This window comes from Myxocyprinus asiaticus, chromosome 41, assembly GCF_019703515.2.
Source record: "Myxocyprinus asiaticus isolate MX2 ecotype Aquarium Trade chromosome 41, UBuf_Myxa_2, whole genome shotgun sequence".
In the NCBI taxonomy this organism is placed as follows: domain Eukaryota; kingdom Metazoa; phylum Chordata; class Actinopteri; order Cypriniformes; family Catostomidae; genus Myxocyprinus; species Myxocyprinus asiaticus.
This window is the reverse complement of record NC_059384.1, coordinates 31,003,506-31,028,045: the sequence shown is the minus strand read 5'-3', so window position 1 is coordinate 31,028,045 and position 24,540 is coordinate 31,003,506. Positions and strand designations below refer to the sequence as shown.

At 39.1% G+C, this 24,540-nt stretch overlaps 1 protein-coding gene across 1 annotated transcript in view; it reads left to right on the top strand.

Annotated features, from left to right (window-relative positions):
- Positions 1–24,028, top strand: part of LOC127432022 (short transient receptor potential channel 1-like) — a 42,843-nt gene extending 18,815 nt beyond the window's left edge. Inside the window, exons 8-13 of the mRNA XM_051682767.1 lie at positions 3,438–3,577; positions 5,879–6,025; positions 17,084–17,274; positions 17,568–17,769; positions 18,390–18,584; positions 23,609–24,028. Of these exons, the coding sequence (XP_051538727.1) occupies positions 3,438–3,577; positions 5,879–6,025; positions 17,084–17,274; positions 17,568–17,769; positions 18,390–18,584; positions 23,609–23,836 (1,103 nt within the window). The 3' untranslated portion in view covers positions 23,837–24,028. The remainder of the gene's footprint in view (positions 1–3,437; positions 3,578–5,878; positions 6,026–17,083; positions 17,275–17,567; positions 17,770–18,389; positions 18,585–23,608) is intronic.
- Positions 24,029–24,540: the final 512 nt, after the last annotated feature.

The following is a 24,540-nucleotide window of genomic DNA, read 5'->3' as shown; positions in this document are numbered from 1 at the left end:
TTCAATCGTTTTGAGTATATGACAGGTGATTAGAGGAGTGGGTTTAAAAATAAGAGGGACTGGTGACATCAGCCGAAAAGTCGTTTCAGAGGCAGAACAAGTTGTTATATTTTGATGAATAATTACGAAGACAAAATAATTTCCATATTCTTTGGAATAATGTGCACCAATGAAAATGAATGTTATACTGTAAATACTGTTTTTTAATTTTATTTCATGTTAACTTTAAAACATATAGATAAATCAAGAAAATACAAATTCTGGTAAAGATGAATAAAATAAGATAATACTAATAATGACAGTAGAGGCACCAGCCTGGGGCTCGTTCTCAATAAATACATTTATATCATCCAACTGTTCCTCATATGTGTATTCAGACCATTAGTATGACTGATAAATTACTTAGATAATGTTCCTTAATGCGGAAGTTCCACACAACTAGTGGTTACTGTCTCTCTAGAGCGCATTATCAGGATCCCACTGTGGTATTTGTTGCTAATGGCACTGGTTTTAGTTCTCATTTTTCTTTTCATTGGAATAACTACTATTAAGAATTAGTTGGCTAACCTGCCAAAAGCAAAAACTCATTTTATTTACAGTATGGAAGTTCATCAGTTTCTGTCCAAATTCATTTCTACATTTAAAGGAATAGTTTAACTAAAATTGAAACTCACCCTCATGGCGTTCCAAACCTGTATGACATTTGTTTTCTTCTGTTGAATCTTCACACAACTTCTGTCTGAAATAAAGAAAAAACACAATACAAGATTTATATAGAGTCAATATGACTCGTGTGCTATTTTCCAAGTCTTCTGAAGTCATAAGACACTTTTGTGTAAGGAACAGACTGAAATTTAGGTCTTCATTTACTGAAAATCTTTCCTTCTGCTGCAGCTCCCAATATCTCATTGTCTACTCTGCATATTCAAACTGCTGACTCGCGTTTTGTCCCAACACAACACACGCAAGAACCTTTGGTTAGGCTTTTACTAGCATTTGAATCTGAACGCAAATCTGGATTTCAGAGCTTTAGAATAGCAACATAAATTTCATCTGTTCTTCACGCAAAACTTTCGAATGGCTTCAGACAACTTGCAATAAAGTCTAAAACCTTTATGGTACTTTTTGTCAATTTTTGAGCTTGAAACCATGGCCATTATTAACTGTTGCTGTATGGTTTGGATCTTTTATTTAGGCTTTTATTGTCTAAGATTTGTATGTGTTGTTGTACACCATGACAAAAAGGATGAATATATAATTATGGACTTATGCAGAAAATTTAGACTGCAGAAAGACAACGAGAGGGAGTAGGATGATTCCTTTAAACTACAAGTTTAAGAAAAGAAAACGAGTCCTATGGAGCTGATATCACATATGTACAAATCACATTGACATCATCACATCATCCTTAATATGATGTTGTTAAGTGCTGGTTTATTAACACGCCTAGTATGTGGTTACCACACAAATTCCATGTATTGTCCATAAAGACAATCTTGCATTATGTATTACTTGAAATCATATTCAGTCCATCAGTCATCTTGTTCCAGCCATGTGGCTTCTTTGCTTGAATTTCCAAATCAACTGCACAGCTATTTGCAAAACCTGTTCTGCTAGTTTTGTGTTGTTGTTTTTTTTTGGTGCGTCCATTATCATGTTTATCTTCATCACTGCATTATCGTTAGATCCCCTCCCAGTAACTCAAAGGTCACTTTCATGGGCGTCACTTCTTTTTAAACAATGGTGAGGATAGGGGGCCTGGGTAGCTCAGCGAGTAAGGGCGTGCTGAGTGACTCCAGCCAGGTCTCCTAAGCAACCAAATTGTCCCGGTTGCTAGGGAGGGTAGAGTCACATGGGGTAACCTCCTTGTGGTTGCGATTAGTGGTCTTGCTCTTAGTGGAGCACGTGGTGAGTTGTGTGTGGATTGCGGAGAGTAGCATGAGGCTCCACATGCTTGGAGTCTCCATGGTGTCATGCACAACGAGCCATGTGATAAGATGCACGGATTGAATATCTCAGACGTGGAGGCAACTGAGATTCGTCCTCCGTCACCCGGATTGCGGTGAGTCACTACACCACCACGAGGACTCGGAGCACATTGGGAATTGGGCATTCCAAATTGGGGAGAAAAGGGGAGGGAAAAAATAAAGCAAAAACAATGGTGAGGACATTTTGGGGGGTGCACAGTCATGCTGGTTTGAATGTCACGAAATGGCAAAGATTTAGCTCATGAATTAACATGATCTTTTTCTGTTTTTTTTTGTTTTGTTTTTGTTTTTTTGTATGGATTTGCTCCCCTTTTCTCCCCAATTTGGCATGCCCAATTCCCAATGCGCTCTAAGTCCTCATTTTGGTGTAGTGACTCACCTCAATCTGGGTGGTGGAGGATGAATCTCAGTTGCCTCCACGTCTGAGACCGTCAATCTGCGCATCTTATCATGTGGCTTGTTGAGCATGTTACCGTGAAGACCTAGCATGTGTGGAGGCTCACGCTGTTCTCCGCAGCATCCATGCACAACTTACCATGAGCCCCACCGAGAGCGAGAACCACATTATAGTTACCCCATGTGACTCTACCCACCCTAGCAACCGTGCCAATTGGTTGCTTAGGAAACCAGACTGGAGTCACTCAGCATGCCCTGGATTCAAACTCGTGACTCCAGGTGTGATACTCAGTGTCTTTACTTGCTGAGCTACCCAGGCCCCCATGATCTTTTACTGTTTTGATAAATAGTTTATGCGATGAATTGGCCCAGATCAGGTCTGTATTATTTTCTCATTTCCAAATCAAATCAATTTCCAAATTAGTAATGTCCAAAAATTATTTAAACAACTCTATCAATATCACACTGAGAGGTTCTTTCCCAACATAAAGTTCCAGTAAATAATGTTTCAGCCAAAGTTCTTGTTACATGGTGCTCACAATGAACTTCATAACTTGATTCCTGCATCTGCCACTGTTGGCCCCAGGAGTTTGTTGTTCAGTAAATAAATGGACAGATCAATTGTGACTAGAGGTTGACCGATACTGTATTTTGCAGATACCGATAACTAAGGTGGTGGGAAATGCCGATAACCAATTAAATGGCCGTTAGTTTTTCAAACTGATTTATAGAATGTAAAAAAAAAAAAAAAAGTATTTTTCTTACTTTATTATGGGGGGCAAAGAAAAAGAGTCCAAAATGACCCAGATGCAGTTTTTTGTTCAACTAGAATCCAAATAATAACCAGAAAAGAATTCAGATTTGGTGCATAACGCAGGACTTTTAAATATAAACATGCCCGAAACACACTGGGGACTCTTATTTTGAAATGACTAAATAATGAAAAAACTACCGGCAACTATCGACAGATTTTTGCAGATAACCGATAGTTCCAAGAAGCAACTATTGGCACCGATTAATTCTTTTGCTGATGGCATATTCCTCTCTCTGCAGGCATGGTGTGGTCGGATGTGAAGCGTCTGTGGTATGGGGGATTGGAGGACTTCCTGGAGGAGTCACGGAACCAGCTGAGCTTTGTCATGAATTTACTTTATCTGGCCACCTTTGCCCTGAAAGTAGTAGCTCACAGCAAGGTACATAAATTAAACATGAAACATGTGTACTTGACCTCTTGTCTGGAGCATTTGGAATATTTTAGAAAGCTGTTAAATACTGTAAAGGAGTTATTAAACTGCACTTAAGAGAGCACCCTGTATTTGCTCTAAAGATGCAAACTGCAGTTGAGTGACTCTCACAAAACCTGTCAAAAACATGTCCAGGTCATATTTTTTATGGAAGCCCTGAACCACACTGTGAAAAAAAAATGTCTAAGTGAAAACAAATTTTTTTTTTTTTTTTTTTTTTTAGGTATCTTAGTGCCCTCCTGAGCCTATGTCCTACAAATATTTTGTTTCTATCTAAAAAAAAAAAAAATTCTCTCTTTAAATTATTATTATTTGTATTTATTTTTTGCTCTAAAAAAAAACAAAAAAAACATTCTCTTAAAAAAAAAATGTTCTCATTTGTTTCTCAAAAAAAAAAATTTACACTTTTTTTTTAACTTGTTTTCTCTTGATGTTTTTTTTTTACAATGCGTGCACCGTTTCCTCAAGCAGCTCTGCATCTTCCTTTAACTAGATACGGTGCCGTGGTACCGTTGAAGATGACGCATCACTCCAGAGTTCATTGATTTTGGCAACGCTAACACGAGTCATCCCTTTAATCACAGCACTAAAAACACAGCAAGAGGCATCGCAACGGTCAAAGATGTCTATCTAGCGCATGTTTACATGGGCCAACAAATGAAAAAAGCACAATATCAATAAGCAGCATGGATATTCCCGGTGGTAAATGTCATCAAACAACCAGAAATAACTCCCGAATGCCATATGAAACATGCAGTATGTAACCTGAGGAATATTCATTTAATTGTGGGATATCTTATATCAGTAGACTCTCTAACATATATTTCTTTCCTTGATTAAGTTTTGCAAAACATTCTTGTTAGAGTGTTATACAACTTCATATCAACAGATCAAGTACCACAGCTATGATCTGTCACCTTAGATTTCATGCTTACTGATAGTGGCATCTGGTGGCTGAAGTTGGTACTGCAGGCTGATTGTTCACTAGCAAGCAAAAAAATAAGAATTTTCTCATGTGTTACCTCTTGAGGAGCAAAAAAATTAATACAAATTAGAGAGAAAAAAAATTTAAGATAGAAAAAAATATATTTATATACAGGCTCAGGAAGGCTCTAAGACACCTAAAAAAAAATACAAAATTACATAGTAAAAAAAAAAAAAAAAAATTCACAGTGTGGTTCAGGGCTTCTGTATATTTTACCCCAAAATTAAATAAAAGAAATTATATATTTTGTGAAATGAAAATTAAGCCTATTTTTAGAATATTAAGGTTTCATGACAATTAAGCAAATTTCTCCCTGAATTCTCATCACCATAATACAAAGAATTGTCATTGTTGTACTACAAAATAATACAAATATTATATTGTTTACATTTACAATACAAAGTCATGACATTAAAGAAAACTCATGTACAATCATCAGATTATTACCTCAACTCAATAGTTGTACTGTAATTATGTATTAAGAAATTTAAGATTAAAATTAAAAGATTTTTTAAAGTAATATTCCAGGATCATTACAAGTTAAGCTCAGTCAACAGCATTTGTGGCATAATGTTTATTACCTTTAACAAAAAAATAAATAAATAAATAAATAAATAAATATAAAAAGATCTGGGTTACAGTGAGGCACTTACAATGGAAGTGAATGGGGCAAATCCGTAAACATTAAAACGCTCATTTTTTCAAAAGTATAGCCACAAGACGTAAACAATATGCGTTTTAATATGATTTTAGTGTGATAAAATCGCTTACTAACCTTTTCTGTGTAAATTTATAGACAATTTTATAACTTTGTTGTCATAATGTAACGTTGTAAACCCTGTATCCCAGTAACCAACGATTTAAACAACTTTACAGCTCAAATTATACATGAGTTCTGACAGAATAATTAAAGTAAGTGCTTTTATAAAATTATTAGCTTCACATTTCTGCCTGTAAACCCTCCAAAAATTGGCCCCATTCATTTCCATTGTAAGTGCCTCACTGTAACCTCGATTTTTTTAAAGAAAAAGAGGGACGAGTCAAAATGAATGTTTGTGATTAACATTGTTACAAATGCTGTCGATTGAGCTAAACTTGTATTGAACCCGGACTATTCCTATAAGCAAGTCTTTTTTGCAAAAACAAAGCATTCACAATATTTAAAATCTTTTAGTTTGAAGTGTTAGTCTCTTATCTTCATCCCAAAAATGGCAGAATTAAACAATGCATGTTAACATTAGTCTTTCCTGTATCCTTTGCTTTAGTGTAAAGACATAGAGGTGGAGAGGAAGGATTGGGATGCGTTTCACCCCATACTGATCGCTGAGGGACTCTTTGCTTTCGCCAATGTTTTGAGCTACCTGCGTCTCTTCTTCATGTACACCACCAGCTCCATCTTGGGGCCTTTACAGGTAATTACTGCAACTTCTGTCTCACCGCCAGACCCATTGGAATCATCTAACAGTATAAACACTGAAGTTTTTTCTCCTGTTGTGATTATGTAATGCTCAGCAGCAGTACTGATAATGCACTGAATTCCAGTATATGTATCTCCTGTATATGTAATCAGCGCTGTTGTTCTTTTTTGATCATTGCTCTGCAACTGTTTCTTTAATCCCTGCTTGATCACCTCCTTCATGGGTTTTCATTTCTCATTAAATGGGATGTATTGCTGGGAATGTCTCATGGATGGTGTAGGGATTAATACAAAAAAATGCATGGGTCATATTTCACCCCAGAATCTGTAGATTTTTTTTTTTACATTATTTTAATGAGAAGTATATTGTACTTCAGCATCTTTACTCGCTGAGCTACCCAGGGCCCCCTTCGACATGCATTTTTGAGACTTTTGAGATTTTGAGCTTTTTTTAACTTGGCACGGTGTCTAAAAATATGCCGGTCTTGCATGAGATGCTGAAGAAACAGCGAGACGTGATGCAACAGTCAAAGAGATTTGTCCAGGATGTGTTTACATAGGAAAACAATGATGAGATGATGAACAGAGCAGATACATGCAAAAACACGTTCGGTGTGAACGGCCCCCAATTTATCCGTCCGCACGTGCTGTAGTGCGCAGAACATGTTCGGTAGGCCTGTTTATTTTTTCATTAATGAAAAAACCGAACCTGAAGTTGTACTTGAAAAACTGACACGAACCTGGCCCAAAACCTGATGGGTTCTCAGGTCCCTTTCGGGCCCAGTTTGGGTTACAGAACTATACTTGGCGATAAACGATGGCTTACTGTTTATTACAAACACACTGATAAACGAAAGTTTCGAAATAAATGGTTTACTTACCAGCATTACTGCAGGGTGTAATACAGTTGGCACTGCCGCATCTTTCAATAAAAGAAACATCTCACCTCGCAGCAGTAACTTGAGCTGTTCTCTCCTTAACAGTATACCCACGACGATGACGCATGTTGTGGGCAGTGCCCATGCAAATGAGCAATGTGTCGTGATATCAAGAACAGACAGATTTCAAAATGAGACATTTCAGCAGGGTGGCAACTATAAATGCTCTTTTTAGACTGGGGAAGAAGTTTTGAGTTCTGAAATTTACAGTATGTTTTAATAGTACAGTTACCTCTTATATGTCTAAATATCAAGGAAAATTTGATTCTCCATTTCATGACCCCTTTAAATCAGCAATTAAATGAAATTGAATTTAGTACAACAAATACTACCATGATGTACACTTACAGTTGTACTTTACAAATGTACTTTACAGTTGATGTAATATATCTCGAATATAATTAATACATGGTCATATTTAATATAGGTAAATTATGTAATTTAACTTTTTGTTACCAAAAGGAATTGCAAAAAATAAAAGATTTTCAAACAGGTTCCCTAAACACTCCACCATCTGCCATTGGTCAAACAAATACCTGTAGCTCTGCCCCAAACTCACACCATTGGTTGATCATTGAATGTTGTGTTGGTTCACCCTTAACCCTTCAAGCTCAGATTGGCCTGGTGAGAAAAATGTTGACCGAAATCCAGAGAGCAGGGTGGCCAATAGGCCGATACAATACCAATCATACAATTTATTATAGTATAACATAATATAATATAAACATAAAATTGCTAAAAAAAACTCTTATTTAGCACTATATTTACTTAATTGTAAACAAAACTTTAACTTTGTAAAAAAATTATCTTTAAAAAAATAAGATTGTATTTTAAAATTATAGATAGCAGTTTCTTCTGATTTCTGATTTGTCATCCAATTTTAGTAATTTATTTGCACATGCAGAAACTGATAATATATTAGGAAGAAGGAAATGACAGCACACACAGTAGTCCAGCAACAATGGATGGCATGTGCACATTAGTAATCGCATTTTCTCACAAAATGCCTAATCAGACCCATTGTACATACAGTGCACAGTGAAGATAACATTTACGCATTGTGCACGTGAAATGCTTTTACTTAAAAGTTGCACTTGCATGCTCGTGTGGATCTAGCGCAAGCAGCAATCTCCTGACTGTTTAAATGGGCTGAATCACCTGTTTGGATTGTCACGAACTGACCATCATGATTTGTGAGTTAGAGGAGCTTTTGATCCTGATCCTGAAGTTTTTGATTCTGGCTGATTGGATATGCACTTCAGAGGAAGATATTAGAAGAGCGCATATTTGCAGACTAATATTATGATATTAGTGTCACGGTGCTGTCATTCTGTCAGTCTGGGTTTTGGTCTGACAGGTCCGCGGCATCATATTCCCATGTCTGTCATGTGTTACGTTGTCTGTCTTTGTGTGAGCGCACGGTTTCGGTTGTATTCCCTACCGTGCACTCTTCGGTCCGTCTTGTTTCATGTCGGCAGCACGGTGTCTGTATCCTGACTTCCTGTCTGTTTCGGGATCTGGACACTCCATGTCTGTCTGTCTGTTATTGAGTCTGTGAGTGCATCGTGCTTATGTCATCTTGGCAGCATGCAATCATGTCAATAGTTTGTCTGGCTCTCACGAACGCTGGTGTGCCTCACGTCATGCTCGCATTGCATTGCGCACCCGGGTCGCAAGCTGTCTTCATGTTGTGCTGAGGTTCGGTCACTTCGGTCTGAGGTGTCGGGTGTGTGGCCGAACTCTTTCACCGGTGTCCTGTCTTGTTTTTGTCACCTGTTGCATGCATAGCATGGTGTTTGCCTCACAATGTACGCTCAGGTTTTGTTTAGTGTGAGAATGCATGGCATCGCTTTGTTTGGCATTGCTACGCATTCTCTCATCTTGTTTGTCGGTTGGCATGGGCATATATTGCCTTATAATTATTAATTTTTTTTTTATAATTACATTTATTTATCACACATTATACATTTGTACATATACAGTGAAATTCTTTTTTTTTTTCACATATCCCAGCTAAGCTGGTGTCAGAGTGCAGGGTCAGCCATGATACAGCACCCCTGGAGCAGATAGGGTCAAGGGCCTTGCTCAAGGGCCCAACAGTGGCATCTTGGCAGTGCTGGGGCTTGAACCCCTGACCTTCTGATCAGTAACCCAGAGCCTTAACTGCTGAGCCACCACTGTCTTGTGAGAGCACGTGGCTTTGTTTTGTTTCTGTATCGCCGCATGTCTCTCTGTCTTGCGTCATACCCCACCTCCTTGTTTGCTTATTATTAGTTCATTTGCCTCACCTGTCCCCTGTTAACCCATTTGATTTCTCTCCCTATTTTAGTCTCCTCGTGTTTGCTGTCCAGTGCCAGTTCGTCTCGTTTTCAGTCTTGTGTGCTTGTTCTCCGGTCGGTCTTGTATGTGTATGGTCACATTCCTTGTCGGTCCTGTTCCCCTACCTTGTTCCTGTTCAGTCCGGTCGGTCCTGTCATCCAGTCCCCCATTCATCTGCCCCAGCCTGGATTATATTTACTTCGTATTTTTCCCCTTCGGGGTTGTTTACCTTATTATTTTTCCCCCTTGTTGGAGTTTTGGTTTGATTTTTTTTTCCTTTTATTTTTGTATTTAATAAATTCCCTTTGTTTTAACTCTGCATTTGGGTCCTGACTCTGACATTCTCTGACAATTAATTTCATTGATATTTGCCTTTTTATCATTAGACAAGACAGTTAAAAGTTACAGGGAACTGTTGAGGAGAGAGAGAGTGAAGCACGCAAGTACTTCTATGGCGGCTCTGATATTGTAGTAACACGGTGGCACGTGGCAAAAAAAACTAACTGTCTCAGTCACTTCACATGCAAGCAGGCGATTCTCTGCGTAGTCGTGGCCCTAAGAAAAAAATTGGCCAAACAGGAAAATGTATCGGCTGATGCCAATAAATACAAAATTTTGAATATCGGCCGATTTATCGGCCTCTGCGATATATTGGTTGACCACTAATCAAAATATTAATAACTTAAGTCTTGACCAACACAAAATAGGTATCATTTTAAAGATTTGAAGCTCTACTTTACCATGCATGTCGGCATTATGACAAAACTGAACAAATGCTTTGAAATGTGCAGACAAATCTGAAGTGTTCCGTATTAATTTATTAATAATTTTGCACTGTACGTATTATTGTAATCGGTAAAAATATCAATCTGATCAAATAGCCATGTGTCATATGTCGTTGGAAAGCTCTCAAAGAGTAGAATACAACCAGCCTATTTGTTTTACTCACAGACAAAAATATAACATGTAATAGCTAAGTACATGTCTTTGACATATATGTTACATGTATGTGGTATTGCTTAAAAGCTGTGATTTCACTTATAACTTCAAAAAAATAAAAATAAACACAACATAAAATATCACATACCATTAAATGTTAAAATGTTAAAATGTTACCATCCCGTTAAAATGAGCCCACACACAATGTAATCGGATGCATATATCATTAGATATCCACAAGAAATACAATGTGCACACAGCACATAATGTGCTATCAGGCTGAATGAGATCTCGTTACTCATGCCTGCATGCTTTGGAGAGAGAGAATACCCTTACATGCAATTAGTTCTTATGTACAATTATTATGTTTTATTTGTTTGGAGAGGCCTTTGGACACTTGAAGATGTTTTTGGACACTAGGATAAGTTATTGCTATAACTTAGGTGACATGACTGGGACAAAACAAAATCTGTTTTTACAGAGCAACTTTATTTACATCCTGGATATATAATGTCAAATCAGAAAAATAAGAAAAAAATGTTAATATTTGGCTAGACTTTTTTTTTTGTGTGATTTTTTTTTAGCAGTTTCTTAGGCTGAGAGTCTCAGAATTTATCATAATATATTATGACTTCTTTTTTTTGAAAAGTTTTATTTAAAATAATACCAAACTATTGGTACTAAACTATTTATTTATTTATTTTTTTATTTTTTTATTTTTAAGAGTTATAAGCCTTTAATTTTGGGCATGCCACTGAAACAGAAAAATCTTTAAAAAATACCTTCAGAGCTTAAAGGGTTAATATATATTGAATAATTTTTTTTTTCACATTGTATTAATGAGAATGAGACTTTCATGTGCTTAAATATCATGAAAATAATGTTACAATGCAAACGATAAAATGGTTCTTTTTTTGCATGCAAATTATATTTTCTTTCATTTGTAACTTTATTTTGGGGTATAATATTAATTCAATATTTTACATTTAGCATACACTTCTAACCGAATCAACTTTGCATTCAGTGCATTTGAAGGATCCTTTTTATCAGTATGTGTCAATTGAACCAATGAAGCTACAGGAACATTTCAGAATAGTTTTCATGAGATTCACCCATAGACTATCAAACAGGCTTCAAAGACTCTCCATCTTTTGCTATCAGGGATAGATTTTTCAGCTGGCATCTTTCTGTAGTAGTTTCAGAGAGATTGCACAATACAGCAATGCTCTGCTTACTAGTGAACACAGACGGTGCTTGGCATGCATCAGACCATGTCAGTTCTGTGCATATGTGTCTCTTTCAGAAGTGAACAACTCTTTGCTCTCCTGCACATGCTCTTAGACTGACATCAGTGTCTGGCACTGCAGGACGGAAAAGTAAATGCGCTCGAGAAATGTGGTCAGAATGACACACACACATCAATGCACTCAGTTTTAATGGATTTACAAAGACACACACGCCACACAAGTTATTAAGGGGAACATGTCTGATGTTACAGGTTTCTGTAAAATCATGGAACTAGCTACGTTTTAAAGCTTTCTATGTCACTTGCTGTAACAGATAAACATATGATGCACTGACACAGGCATTACAATGAACTGACTCAGTATTTATACAGCAGACCTCCACTGCGGAGTCAGAGGAGCACATTTTCAGACATTTACTCCCTTCTGGTTCATTTTTTGGCTAAATGTGTCCAGTAAATCTCTAAGAACTGTATGAGAATGAAAAAAAAAAAACTTTGTATTTCAGATGTATTTCTCTATGTGCGGGCAAGAGTTGAAATGTCAAACTGATTAAAGGAAAAGTTCACCCAGAAAATAAAGATTCTGTTATTATTTAGTAGGGCTGCCCCCTGATAGTCGACCAAAGGTTAGGCAATGAGAAGAGTCTTGGTCGATCAAGTTTTGATTGGTCTGTTGGTCGCAGAAAAAACTCTACAGGAAACTGACAAACACCGGTATTAGCGCTGGTTGGACACTAGGTGGTACTTTGGGGTAATTTTCATTAAGCAGGGTTAGGGTTAAGCCTACACAATAAAGCAAGACACCTTTATTTCAAACTTAGAACTTTATTTTTTATTTATTTTAACAAAAAATTCAAATGAAACTGGAAAAAAAATAAAAATAAGTGCAATTAAAATGTGTGTGGTTCACATTAACTGATTTAAAAACTTAAATAAAATACATTTCTAAATTCAAATTGCACTCCAAATTTAACGAAAAAGCAATTAAAATAATGAAGTGATAAAAGAATAATATATATATATATATATATATACACCTTTCCATTTACCATCAGGCAAGAATCCATCTTAACATCATGACGGAAAATTTCTTACACAAATTAAGACATAAAAACAATTATAAATGTAAAAATAATAATTATAATGATGATAATAATCACTGAAATATAAATCATGGTTCGAGGTGAACATGTTTTTGTATTATTTTATGTTTTAATCACAGATGTATAGGCTGCAGAGTTGTGGTCACAATAAACTGCTCTGTGGAAATAAAGCAAACTGAACTCAAAACACCTCCTGAGCTGAGATGTCTGAGGTCATTTGCAGCACTCATAGACGATACTGTTCTTGCAAAACATAAACAAAAAATTCAGAAGACAGAAACAAAGAAAGATTGAGAACCTTTTACATGCGCGTGTTCCACGAGACTGCACGCCTCCGTACAAACAGCATGTCATACATGCACATAGATGGCTTTTCTGTCATCTGTTCTTAATAATATAATAAAGTGTATTTCTTCAAGCACATGTAATTAACTCCTACTAGTCGACTAGGAAAATCTTTGGTCAGGGGCAGCAATATTATTTAGTCAGCCTTATGTTGTTCTAAATAATATTTTTGTGAAACACAAAAGAAGTATCTTCACGCAGCGCATTTCCATACAATGAGAGTTGATAGTGACTTACAGTAGTCTGTCAAGCTCCAATATAGACCAAAACAAAAAAGCCTTAAAAGCACCATAAAAGTTGTTTGTTTGACTTGTGTGTTATATTCCAAGTCTTCTGAAGTCATACGATGGCATATAGCCTCTAAAACCATGCAACTGTGAACTTTAATATATTCAAAAATGGCCATAGAATAAAATAAAGTGACATAAGAGATGCCATAAAAATCATTATTATACTATAGATTAAGTTCCGTCTTCTTTTTTTTTTTTTGGCACCCCAGAATAGAACTGCTTTCAATGGCCGCTTCATGCAAATCAAGATGAAAATGCACAAAGTGCTGTTTGTGAAGTTAAAACACCGTTTCCAAAAGACTTTTGGAGATATGGGCTTCTTTAAATTTCCATCAGGTCTGCTGGATGAGGACAAACTCCGGATTTGACATAACTCCGATCACAAACGTGTGTTTTTCATTTCCAAAATGCAACCGCTGTGACATATATGAAGTCAAATATGGTCTTCCAATGATCTTATTGCAGGCAATATTGTAGGACTTCAGGAATGTAATAGAATATCCCCGGCAATGGAATAATTTTGGTGTCCAATTGGGAAAGTATTTGGCATGATTCCGAAGCATCATATAAGATTGGCAGAAATTTTAAATGACTACTACAACTCAATCATGGAGCTACAAAGGTGGGCAGTAAAAGATGTGGAAAATACTTAGCAGGGGTCTGAGAGTGAAAATGAATTACACTAATGAGGGGGTATCCCAAAAGTCCTGGCTGTGTTTCAGAGTAAACACACAGTACAGAACATTATGGTTTACTGGTTAGCTTTGACATGGAATTAATCTTTTCCCTAACCTCAACACATACTGAAACAGCCAGTGAATCCTAGAAGGCACATATAGAAGCAGGCACCTTAAAAGAGCTAGTTTACTGTATGTATGCTTATACAGGTCGCCTAATGTACGGAGAAATGTTCCCCTGTGCGTTATCCCGTAATGGGCTTAACCAATATTTACCTGAGCTATGTTTATCAGAGGGTAGTTGTTGTCTGACATATGAAGTGAGTTCAATTTGGCATCCAATACACAAAAAAACTTTTCCATATTTACCTAACCAGTTTAGATACTCATACTTAGATACTTAGCCCAAACATGTTTGATAATACAAAAAGATACATTATATTTACACAAACATTATGTACAGTTGAAGTCAGAAGTTTACATACACTTAGGTTGAAGTAATTAAAACTAATTTTTAACCACTCCACAGATTTAATATTAGCAAACTATAGTTTTGGCAAGTTGTTTAGGACATCTACTTTGTGCATGACACAAGTAATTTTTCCAACAATTGTTTACAGACCGATTGTTTCACTTTTAATTGACTATATCACAATTCCAGTGGGTCAGAAGTTTACATACACTAAGTTAACTGTGCCTTTAAGCAGCTTGGAAAATTCCAGAAAATGATGTCAAGCCTTTAGACAGTTAGCCAATTAGCATCTGATAGGAGATGTACTGAATTGGAGGTGTACCTGTGGATGTATTTTAAGGCCTACCTTCAAACTCAGTGCCTCTTTGCTTTTGACATCATGGGAAAATCAAAAGAAATCAGCCAAGACCTCAGAAAAAATGTGTGGACCTCCACAAGTCTGGTTCATCCTTGGAAACAATTTCCAAATGCCTGTAGTTTGACATAATCTGAAAGGCTGCTCAGCAAGGAAGAAGCCACTGCTCCAAAACAGTCATAGAAAAGCCAGACTACAGTTTGCAAGTGCACATGGGGACAAAGATCTTACTTTTTGGAGAAATATCCTTTGGTCTAATGAAACAAAATTTGAACTGTTTGACCATAATGAACATCGTTATGTTTGGAGGAAAAAGTGACGCTTGCAAGCCGAAGAACACCATCCAAACTGTGAAGCATGGGGGTGGCAGCATCATGTTGTGGGGGTGCTTTGCTGCAGGAGGGACTGGTGCACTTCACAAAATAGATGGCATCATGAGGAAGGAAAATTATGTGGATATATTGAAGCAACATCTCAAGACATCAGCCAGGAAGTTAAAGCTCTGTCACAAATGGGTCTTCCAAATAGACAGTGACCCCAAGCATACCTCCAAAGTTGTGGCAAAATGGCTTAAGGACAACAAAGTCAAGGTACTGGAGTGGACATCACAAAGCCCTGACCTCAATCTGATAGAAAATTTGTGGGCAGAACTGAAAAAGCGTGTGCGAGCAAGGAGCACTACAAACCTGACTCAGTTACACCAGTTCTGTCTGGAGGAATGGGCCAAAATTCCAGCAACTTATTGTGAGAAGTTTGTGGAAGGCTACCCAAAATGTTTGACTCAAGTTAAACAATTTACAGGCAATGCAACCACTCATTCAGGTTTTATGCTGAGGAGCCGAGACAAGGTCCGGCCATTTCAGCGGGTAGTTCAGCGTTGTGGCAGGAGGGACACAACCTGGAGGGGTTCAGCCTCCTGGCGCCTCTCAGGAACCTGATGATCAGGTCGTGCTTCCCTAAGGACTTACCGTGCACTGTGTTGTGGTGTGCTGCTATAGCAGCAACATACACCTTCAAGGTGGAAGGGGACAGCCGCCCTTTCAACCTCTCCTGCAGGAAGGAAAGGACCGATCTGACTGCGCATCTCTGGGGGTCTTCACGTCGGGAAGAACACCACTTAGCGAACAGACACCACTTAAAAGCATACAGGCGCCTCACAGAGGGGGCCCTAGCCTGAGTGATCATGTCTTCCACCACGGGTGGTAGACCGCTTAGGTCTTCCGCGTCCCGTCCAGGGGCCAGACACGGAGATTCCAGCGGTCTGGTCGCGGGTGCCAGATGGTGCCCCATCCCTGAGAAAGAAGGTCCTTCCTCAGGGGAATTCGCCGGGGGGGGGGCTGTCGCGAGTGAGTGACAGATAGGGAACTCAGTTTACTTTTTAACAGAGTTGAAAGATATTATATTACTTTGCACAGACATTGTTGGTAAGTGATCACACCAGTCATGTTTTGTTTTGTTTTTTGTTCTGTGTTTGTTTTGTTGAGTTAAAAGATCTTATTGTAAATTACTTTGCACAGACAATGTTGGTAAGTGATTCTACCACACTAGTCGTGCATCTTTTTTTTTTGTGTGTTTGTTGTTTTTGTTTGTTACTTTTGTTATGTCATCTTTCAAGTCCCTTTCTGATATCCTTGCACCAATACCAAGCAAAAGTAACTGGATTGACTTTTTAACAGAGTTGAAAGATTGTAAATTACTTTGCACAGAAAAGGTTGCTAAGCGATTCTATCGCACCAGCATGTTTTGTTTTGCTTTGTGTTTGTTTCTATTTAGTTGAAAGATCATATTTTATATTACTTTGCACAGACAATGTTGGTAAATGATTCTATAACACTAGTCATGCATCTTCTGTTTTGTATGTTGCTTGTTTGTTTATGTTACTTTAATTATGTCACCTTCCAGTTCCCTATTCTTGCACTGATACCAAGCGAAAGGAACTGGGTTTACTTTTTAAGCTGAAAGATTTTATATTTTTATTTTGCACCGAAAATGTTGCTAAGCGACTCTATCACACCAGCATGTTTTGTTTGGTTTGTTTTGTTTATTGTTGTGTTTTGCTGACCCCAGTAAGACTAGCTACCACTTTGTGGAAGCCAACAGGGATCCAAAAAAATTAAATAAATTATTTGCGGAACTCCTAGCTTCTCTGCTACAATTGTGTTACTTCACATTCTTTAATCTTTAGTTTTTCTAAACTGTGGGACAAGTTGAAATTATTTTCCATAAATTTAGGCCACAGATGTAAGATGGAGTGTAAGCTGCATTTATCCCAGAATTTTCCTAGATCCTTGTGGTGTCTCCATAGATTGCTCAGTCTGGACTGCTTCGGTTTTGATGTGGAAGGGCTGATTATGTGTTTATGGTTGCAGATCTCCATGGGCCAGATGCTTCAAGAGTTTGGGAAGTTTCTTGGCTTGTTCATGCTGGTGCTCATATCCTTCACGATTGGCCTGACACAGCTGTATGGAAAAGACCAGAAGGATCCATCCAGAAGAAAAGACGAAAGCAAAGACTGCGAGGGCATTTTCTGTCAACAGCAGAGCAACGACACCTTTCATACGTACTTAATCTCATTTACACTAATCGAATACTTGTTCACTTCCTGTGTTTTCACTGATCTGAGAGCTATCTGGTCATGAAAGACCAAGTGTTAATGCCCCCTAAGACACATTTGAGATTAATAAACATCTGATCATTCAAATTTTAATGGGTTCATCTGCTAAAAATCTATCTGATCAACTTTAAGGAGTACACTAGCATATAGATGAGCTCAAAGCTAACAGACATAGACTAAAGGCCACAAAACTCCAACATTAAATCCTACCTTAATCATTTAACTTTGACTTTCTCCAGGTTTATGGGGACATGTTATGCTCTCTTCTGGTATATTTTCTCCCTGGCACACGTGGCTCTGTTCGTCACGAGGATCAGCTACACGGAAGAACTGCGTTCATTTGTGGGAGCTCTTATCGTCGGTACCTACAACATTGTTGTAGTCATCGTTCTTACCAAGCTTCTGGTGGCTATGCTGCACAAGAGCTTCAGACAAATCGCTGTAAGTGGACGTTGAGATAAAACATTTTTATGAAAAACATTAAATGTGAATTATATGAAATGTTAGATTTAGGTTTTGAGTGTTTAAGGTTTTATTTAACAGACAAAATAGTATAGATTTACAATAGTGGCCATCATATCAGTGATTGAAAAAAAAATAAGGCATCTTTTATTTGGCAAAACAAAAACAAAAATATGGTAATGAAGACGTTCATTGCTTCACCTTAAAGTCAACAGGAAACACTGTTCGCAACCTGTATTACTTTCGTATTCTGACGTACTGTATTTCAGAGTGAAACAGGATATTAAATAACGAGAGTTGATTTTATCCATCGGGAATTGATTGGGTCATGGAAAAATCATGCGTTTCACACCAGAATGGAGCCAGGTGGTCAGAGGAAAGGGGTTGAAAAGTAAAAGGGATTTGTGAGGCTCTGCTTCTGAATAACTTTTCTTTTCAGGTGACGTTATTGCATATTGATAAAAGATTACGAAGACAAACAATCAATTTATTTGGAATTACACACACTTGTTCATAATAAGACCAGGAATATGCTTTAAGAAAGTAAATAGGGTCCATTTTAATTTCATGTTGTCTTTCATGATTTTATCTGCTTGCAGAACCATGAAGATAAGGAGTGGAAGTTTGCCCGTGCTAAGCTGTGGCTCAGCTACTTCGATGACAAGTGCACCCTGCCTCCACCCTTCAACATCCTCCCCTCACCCAAGACTGTGTGTTATCTAGTGATCAGCTTGAGCAAATGGGTCTGTTCTCACACCTCCACCGGCAGGGTCAAGAGACAAAACAGCCTCAAGGTACATGAGAATGACAGGAATTAATGGGATAGTAAAAAAAAAAGGAAAATGTTGCCAGTAACTGCACTGCCTAATTGAAGTCTCACTAGCCTTAAGCACAACATTACATAACAGAGTAACAGTTCTTATTTCATTTCCAGTAGGACATGACGGAAGTCATAACTTGCACGTCAGTGAGATTAATTCAGTAACCGCTTCGACAAAAGTTTTAATTCACTACAAAGAACCTACTCGGGAGAGTTATTTGTTCGATAATCATACTAAACTAGTCGTGATGTATGTTTTGTGCGGTAGATTAAAAAGAACCGTCTCATTAAAGTAATTCATTCGGGAATTGGACTACACTGGTTGTGCTGAATGTTTCGAGCTGTAGATTCAAAAGAACCCGTTTATAATGGTCATTGTGGCAGCGGGGCCGTGGTTGAGCGTTCATCCGGAGAGAGAGAAAGTGGTAAGGGTGCATACACCAGAGCCAGATTACGATTAACACCGGTTTCCAATTCTAGTGAGCTTGGGGAGAGCGGCGTAAAAGCGACCAGGCCAGCGCCAGAGAGTCAGAGAGAGAGTCAGGGAACAAGAGTCCTGCCGTGAAGCTGAAGTGTAGATGTGAAACTGAAGTGTAGATGTGAATGTGATAGGACGGACTCAAGATGGCGCCGAGTATGGCTGCTGCGTTGCGAGCTCCGACACAACATAGCAATGGTTTGTTTGTCTTGTTTACAATTCTTATGTTTTTTGTCTTGGATGTTGTCTGCCTTATTGTCTACGACAGACAAACACTTTTGGACATTGGCTCAGCGATCTCACACCGTAAACCGGACTTCACATTCCTCAATGCCGACCCGCTGTTTACAAACACGCAAGCGGAGCCCTTTGTCTGGGCAGCACGGCCGCGGAAACGCAGGAGGAAAAGGGGAAACAGAGCCGGCGTTCTCATCAGAGTAAGACGCCGCGCAAATCGACCCCCGCTACCCACTATTCTACTGGCAAATGTTCAGTCTCTGGATAACAAGCTCTGCGAGCTGAAAGCGCGGATCTCTTTCCAACGAGAGACGAGGGACTGCTGCGTTATCTGCCTTACGGAAACTTGGATGTCTGCGGAGATTCCAGACTCAGCCATTGAACCCACGGGGTTCTCCATGCTCCGAGCGGACAGAGCGAAAGACCTCTCAGGTAAAACTAGAGGAGGTGGTGTATGTTTTATGATCAACAAATCCTGGTGTGATCAGAGGAACGTACATTCCATCAAGTCTTTCTGTTCTCCTGATCTGGAATTTCTTATGCTTCTGTGTCGACCATTCTGGCTACCGAGGGAATTCACAGCGGTCATTATCACAGCTGTGTACATTCCCCCACAAGCCGACACAGACCGGGCACTCAAGGAACTGTATGGGAGTATAAGTGAGCAAGAAACCGTGCACCCTGAGGCCGCGTTCATTGTGACCGGGGACTTTAATAAAGCCAGTTTAAAATCAGTCGCACCAAAATATCACCAGCACATTAGTTTCAACACACGAGGGGACCGGGTTTTGGACCATTGCTACTCTCCGTTCCGGGATGGCTACAAATCCCTCCCCCGCCCACCATTTGGCAAATCGGACCACTCTTCCATTCTGCTTCTGCCCGCTTACAGGCAGAAACTGAAACAGGAAGCACCCACCCTCAGAACGATCCAGTGCTGGTCGGACCAATCAGACTCTACGCTACAAGACTGTTTTGATCGCACGGACTGGGAGATGTTCCGGTCCGCCTCTGATGACGACATCGAGCTTTACGCTGATAGCGTAATGTGTTTCATCAGAACGTGTGTAGAGGAAGTGATTCCGACCAGAACTGTGCGAATCTATCCGAATCAGAAGCCGTGGATCAACAGCGATGTTCGCGCGGCACTTAATGTGCGGACCTCCGCTTTTAATTCCGGGAACGCGGAGGAGCATAAACAAGCCAGTTATGCCCTCCGAAAAACTATCAAAACAGCAAAACGCCAGTACAGGAGTAAGATTGAGGGACAGTTTAACACCACCAACTCTAGAAGCATGTGGCAGGGAATTAACATCATCACGGACTTTAAAGGGAATAAAAACTCCGCCATGAACACCGCTGCCTCTCTCCCGGATGAGCTAAATACTTTTTATGCTCGTTTCGAGGGAAATAATACCGCCCTCGCGGATAGAGCTCTCGCGGCCGAAGCTACAGAGGTTAGTTCACTCTCCGTCTCTGTAGCGGATGTAACCCGATCCTTCCGACGGGTGAATATCCGCAAAGCCGCGGGTCCAGACGGCATTCCGGGCCGCGTCATCAGAGCGTGCGCGAACCAGCTGGCTGGTGTTTTTACGGACATTTTCAACCTTTCCCTCTCTTTGTCTGTAGTCCCCACATGCTTTAAAACATCCGCCATTGTGCCTGTTCCAAAACAATCGAAAATAACTTGTTTAAATGACTGGCGTCCTGTTGCTCTGACCCCCATCATCAGCAAATGTTTTGAGAGACTAATCAGAGATTACATCTGCTCTGTATTACCACTCAATCTTGACCCGCTGCAGTTTGCTTACCGCAACAACCGCTCCACTGATGATGCCATTGCATCTACAATACACACTGCTCTCTCCCACCTGGAAAAAAAGAACACTTATGTGAGAATGCTGTTTGTAGACTACAGCTCAGCATTCAACACCATAGTGCCCTCCAAGCTAGATGAGAAACTCCGGGCTCTGGGCTTAAACAGCTCACTGTGCAGCTGGATCCTGGACTTCCTGTCAAGCAGACGCCAGGTGGTTAGAATAGGCAGCAACATCTCCTCATCACTGACCCTCAACACTGGAGCCCCGCAGGGCTGTGTTCTCAGCCCACTCCTGTATTCCCTGTACACACATGACTGTGTGGCAACACATAACTCCAATGCCATCATTAAGTTTGCTGATGACACGACGGTGGTAGGTCTGATCACTGACAATGATGAAACAGCCTACAGAGAGGAGGTGCACACTCTGACACACTGGTGTCAGGAGCACAACCTCTCCCTCAACGTCAGTAAGACAAAGGAGCTTGTGGTGGACTTCAGGAGAAAAGACAGAGAACACAGTCCAATCACCATCAATGGAGCACCAGTGGAGAGAGTCAGCAGCTTCAAGTTCCTGGGTGTCCACATCACTGAGGAACTCACATGGTCCGTCCACACTGAAGTCGTTGTGAAGAAGGCTCATCAGCGCCTTTTCTTCCTGAGACGGCTGAGGAAGTTTGGAATGAACCGCCACATCCTCACACGGTTCTACACCTGCACTGTGGAGAGCATCGTGACTGGCTGTATCTCCGCCTGGTACGGCAATAGCACTGCCCACAACCGCAAAGCACTGCAAAGGGTGGTGCGAACTGCCAAACACATCATCGGAGGTGAGCTTCCCTCCCTCCAGGAAATATATACAAGGCGGTGTGTGAAAAAAGCTCGGAGGATCATCAGAGACTCCAGCCACCCGAGCCATGGGCTGTTCTCACTGCTACCATCAGGTAGGCGGTATCGCAGCATCAGGACCCGCACCAGCCGACTCCATGACAGCTTCTTCCCCCAAGCAATCAGACTTCTGAACTCTTGATCTCCCACGATCAAAATACATCAGCCCTGCACTTTATTACTCTTTTATCTCACACCGGACTGTCATAAATTATATTACTGTCATTATATTATGTCTCTCTTAACAACTGACTATCAACCGACAGCCTGAATGTCAATACAGTACAATACTGTACATTCTATATATATACTTTTTTCATATATATTTTAATTTTTATTGAATAATGTGTATCTATATAGTATCTATATAGTAAAAAAAAAAAAAAAAAAAAAACAGCATATTGTATACTGTACAGTGTATGTTATTATTTGTATATTGTTGAGTGTAATTGTGTATAACATGTTTAAATTGTGTTGTGTTAATTTGATGTTTTAAGTTGTGTAATTATGTATAACAGATGTTTAAATTGTGTTGTGTTAATTTGATGTTTTAAGTTGAGTGTAATTATGTATAACAGATGTTTAAATTGTGTTGTGTTAATTTGATGTTTTAAGTCGAGTTTAATTATGTATAACAGATGTTTAAATTGCGTTGTGTTAATTTGATGTTTTAAGTTGAGTGTAATTATGTATAACAGATGTTTAAATTGCGTTGTGTTAATTTGATGTTATTGTAAATTGGTATATGTCTCATCACTGTCACGACTGCTATGTTGATCGGAACTGCACCCAAGAATTTCACACACCATTGCACTTGTGTATATGGCTGTGTGACAATAAAGTGATTTGATTTGATTTGATTTGATTTGAAGCTGATGTGTAATTGTGAAGTCGATTTATTGTGAAGCTGTAGACCCAGAAAGTTGCCAATTAAAAGCCTTACCTGTGTGTAGAGAAATCCGGTTGTCCTCCTTCCCTCTTGCTGTGAAGTCCTTTACAGTCATTCGTCTGAGAATCAGACTACACTGGTCACGATGTATGTTTCACGCTGTAGATTCAAAAGAACCCGTTAATAAGGGTCATTCGTCCGGGAATTGGACTACACTGCTTGCGCTGTATGTTTCGCACCATAGATTCAATAGAATCGGCTCATAAGAGTCATTCATCCGGGAATCAGACTACACTGGTCGCACTGTATGTTTCGTACTGTAGATTCAAAAGGACCGGGTCATAGAGTTATTGGTTCGCGAATCGGACTACCCTGGTTGTGCTGGATGTTTTAATTCACTAAAAAGGACCAGCTGAATTGCACTGCAGGAAACACTGTCAGAGAATTTTAGCACAGTGTTTTCCTTCAGCATGAATGGATAAATGCATCTTTGGGAACAATTAACAGAATCGAAAATCATGAAAATCATACGATTCTGATATAAAAGAAAAAAATGAACCGGTTCAAAACAAGAACCTTTTCTCGGTTCCCAACCCTAGCCATCATTCTTTTGGTATACCATTTAGTTTCATGTAATGTACATCAAGCTTCAGAGTCAGCAAATGACACTGTCATTTTTGTTTTCAGGAATGGAAGAACCTGAAGCAGAAAAGAGATGAGAACTACCAGAAGATCATGTGCTGTCTAGTGCACCGCTATCTGACGTCCACACGGCAGAACATGCAAAGCACAGACCAGGCCACAGTTGAGAACCTCAACGATCTGCGGCAAGACCTCTCTAAGTTCCGCAATGAAATGAGGGACCTTTTGGGTTTCCGCACCTCCAAATATGCCATGTTCTACCCCAGAAACTAAGCCATGACCATTGACCCAGCATGCTCAGCAACGCTTTTCAGCTGTTTCTTTGGAAGACATACAGTGACAAAACTGTCCTGGGACTCTACTGGAATTGTATTACATTCTGTTTATTCTAGAACGAAGCCTTCATCATAACTTATGTAATAATCTTGTATCCTTCTTGTTTTCTAAAAGTGTCATTCTTTTCAAATAAATAACATTTATTATGAAGAAACATTTTTATATGGAACATTAATTTATCTATCTATCTATCTATCTTTCTGTCTGTCTGTCTGTCTGTGTCTATCTGGCCATCCATCTGATGGTTTATCCACCCATCCATCCATTAATCCATCTCTTATATGCCTAATGCTATACTTTTGCTTATACTGTATACTATGGTCATATACTATACCAATACTACACTTTTTAAAACTTTTAGCCAAGGTTTTGTCAAGCCAACATTCAAAGTTTCCTTTTCTAATTGAATCTAATCTGTTGATATTGTCATGGTATTGACGTTAGAGATATGAGCTCATTGACATATGACCATCCTCATTTACGGATCAACACCTATACAGTATTCATAGCTTGGGGGGATGCTGTTCCTTATGTTACCTGCAAAAAAGGTTAGTTAAACAGGAGTCATTTACACATATAAATCTTAAATGTCAAAAAAGGCCTGTTTAATTTTAAGGGCCAAAGAGAAGTCATAAAATAGT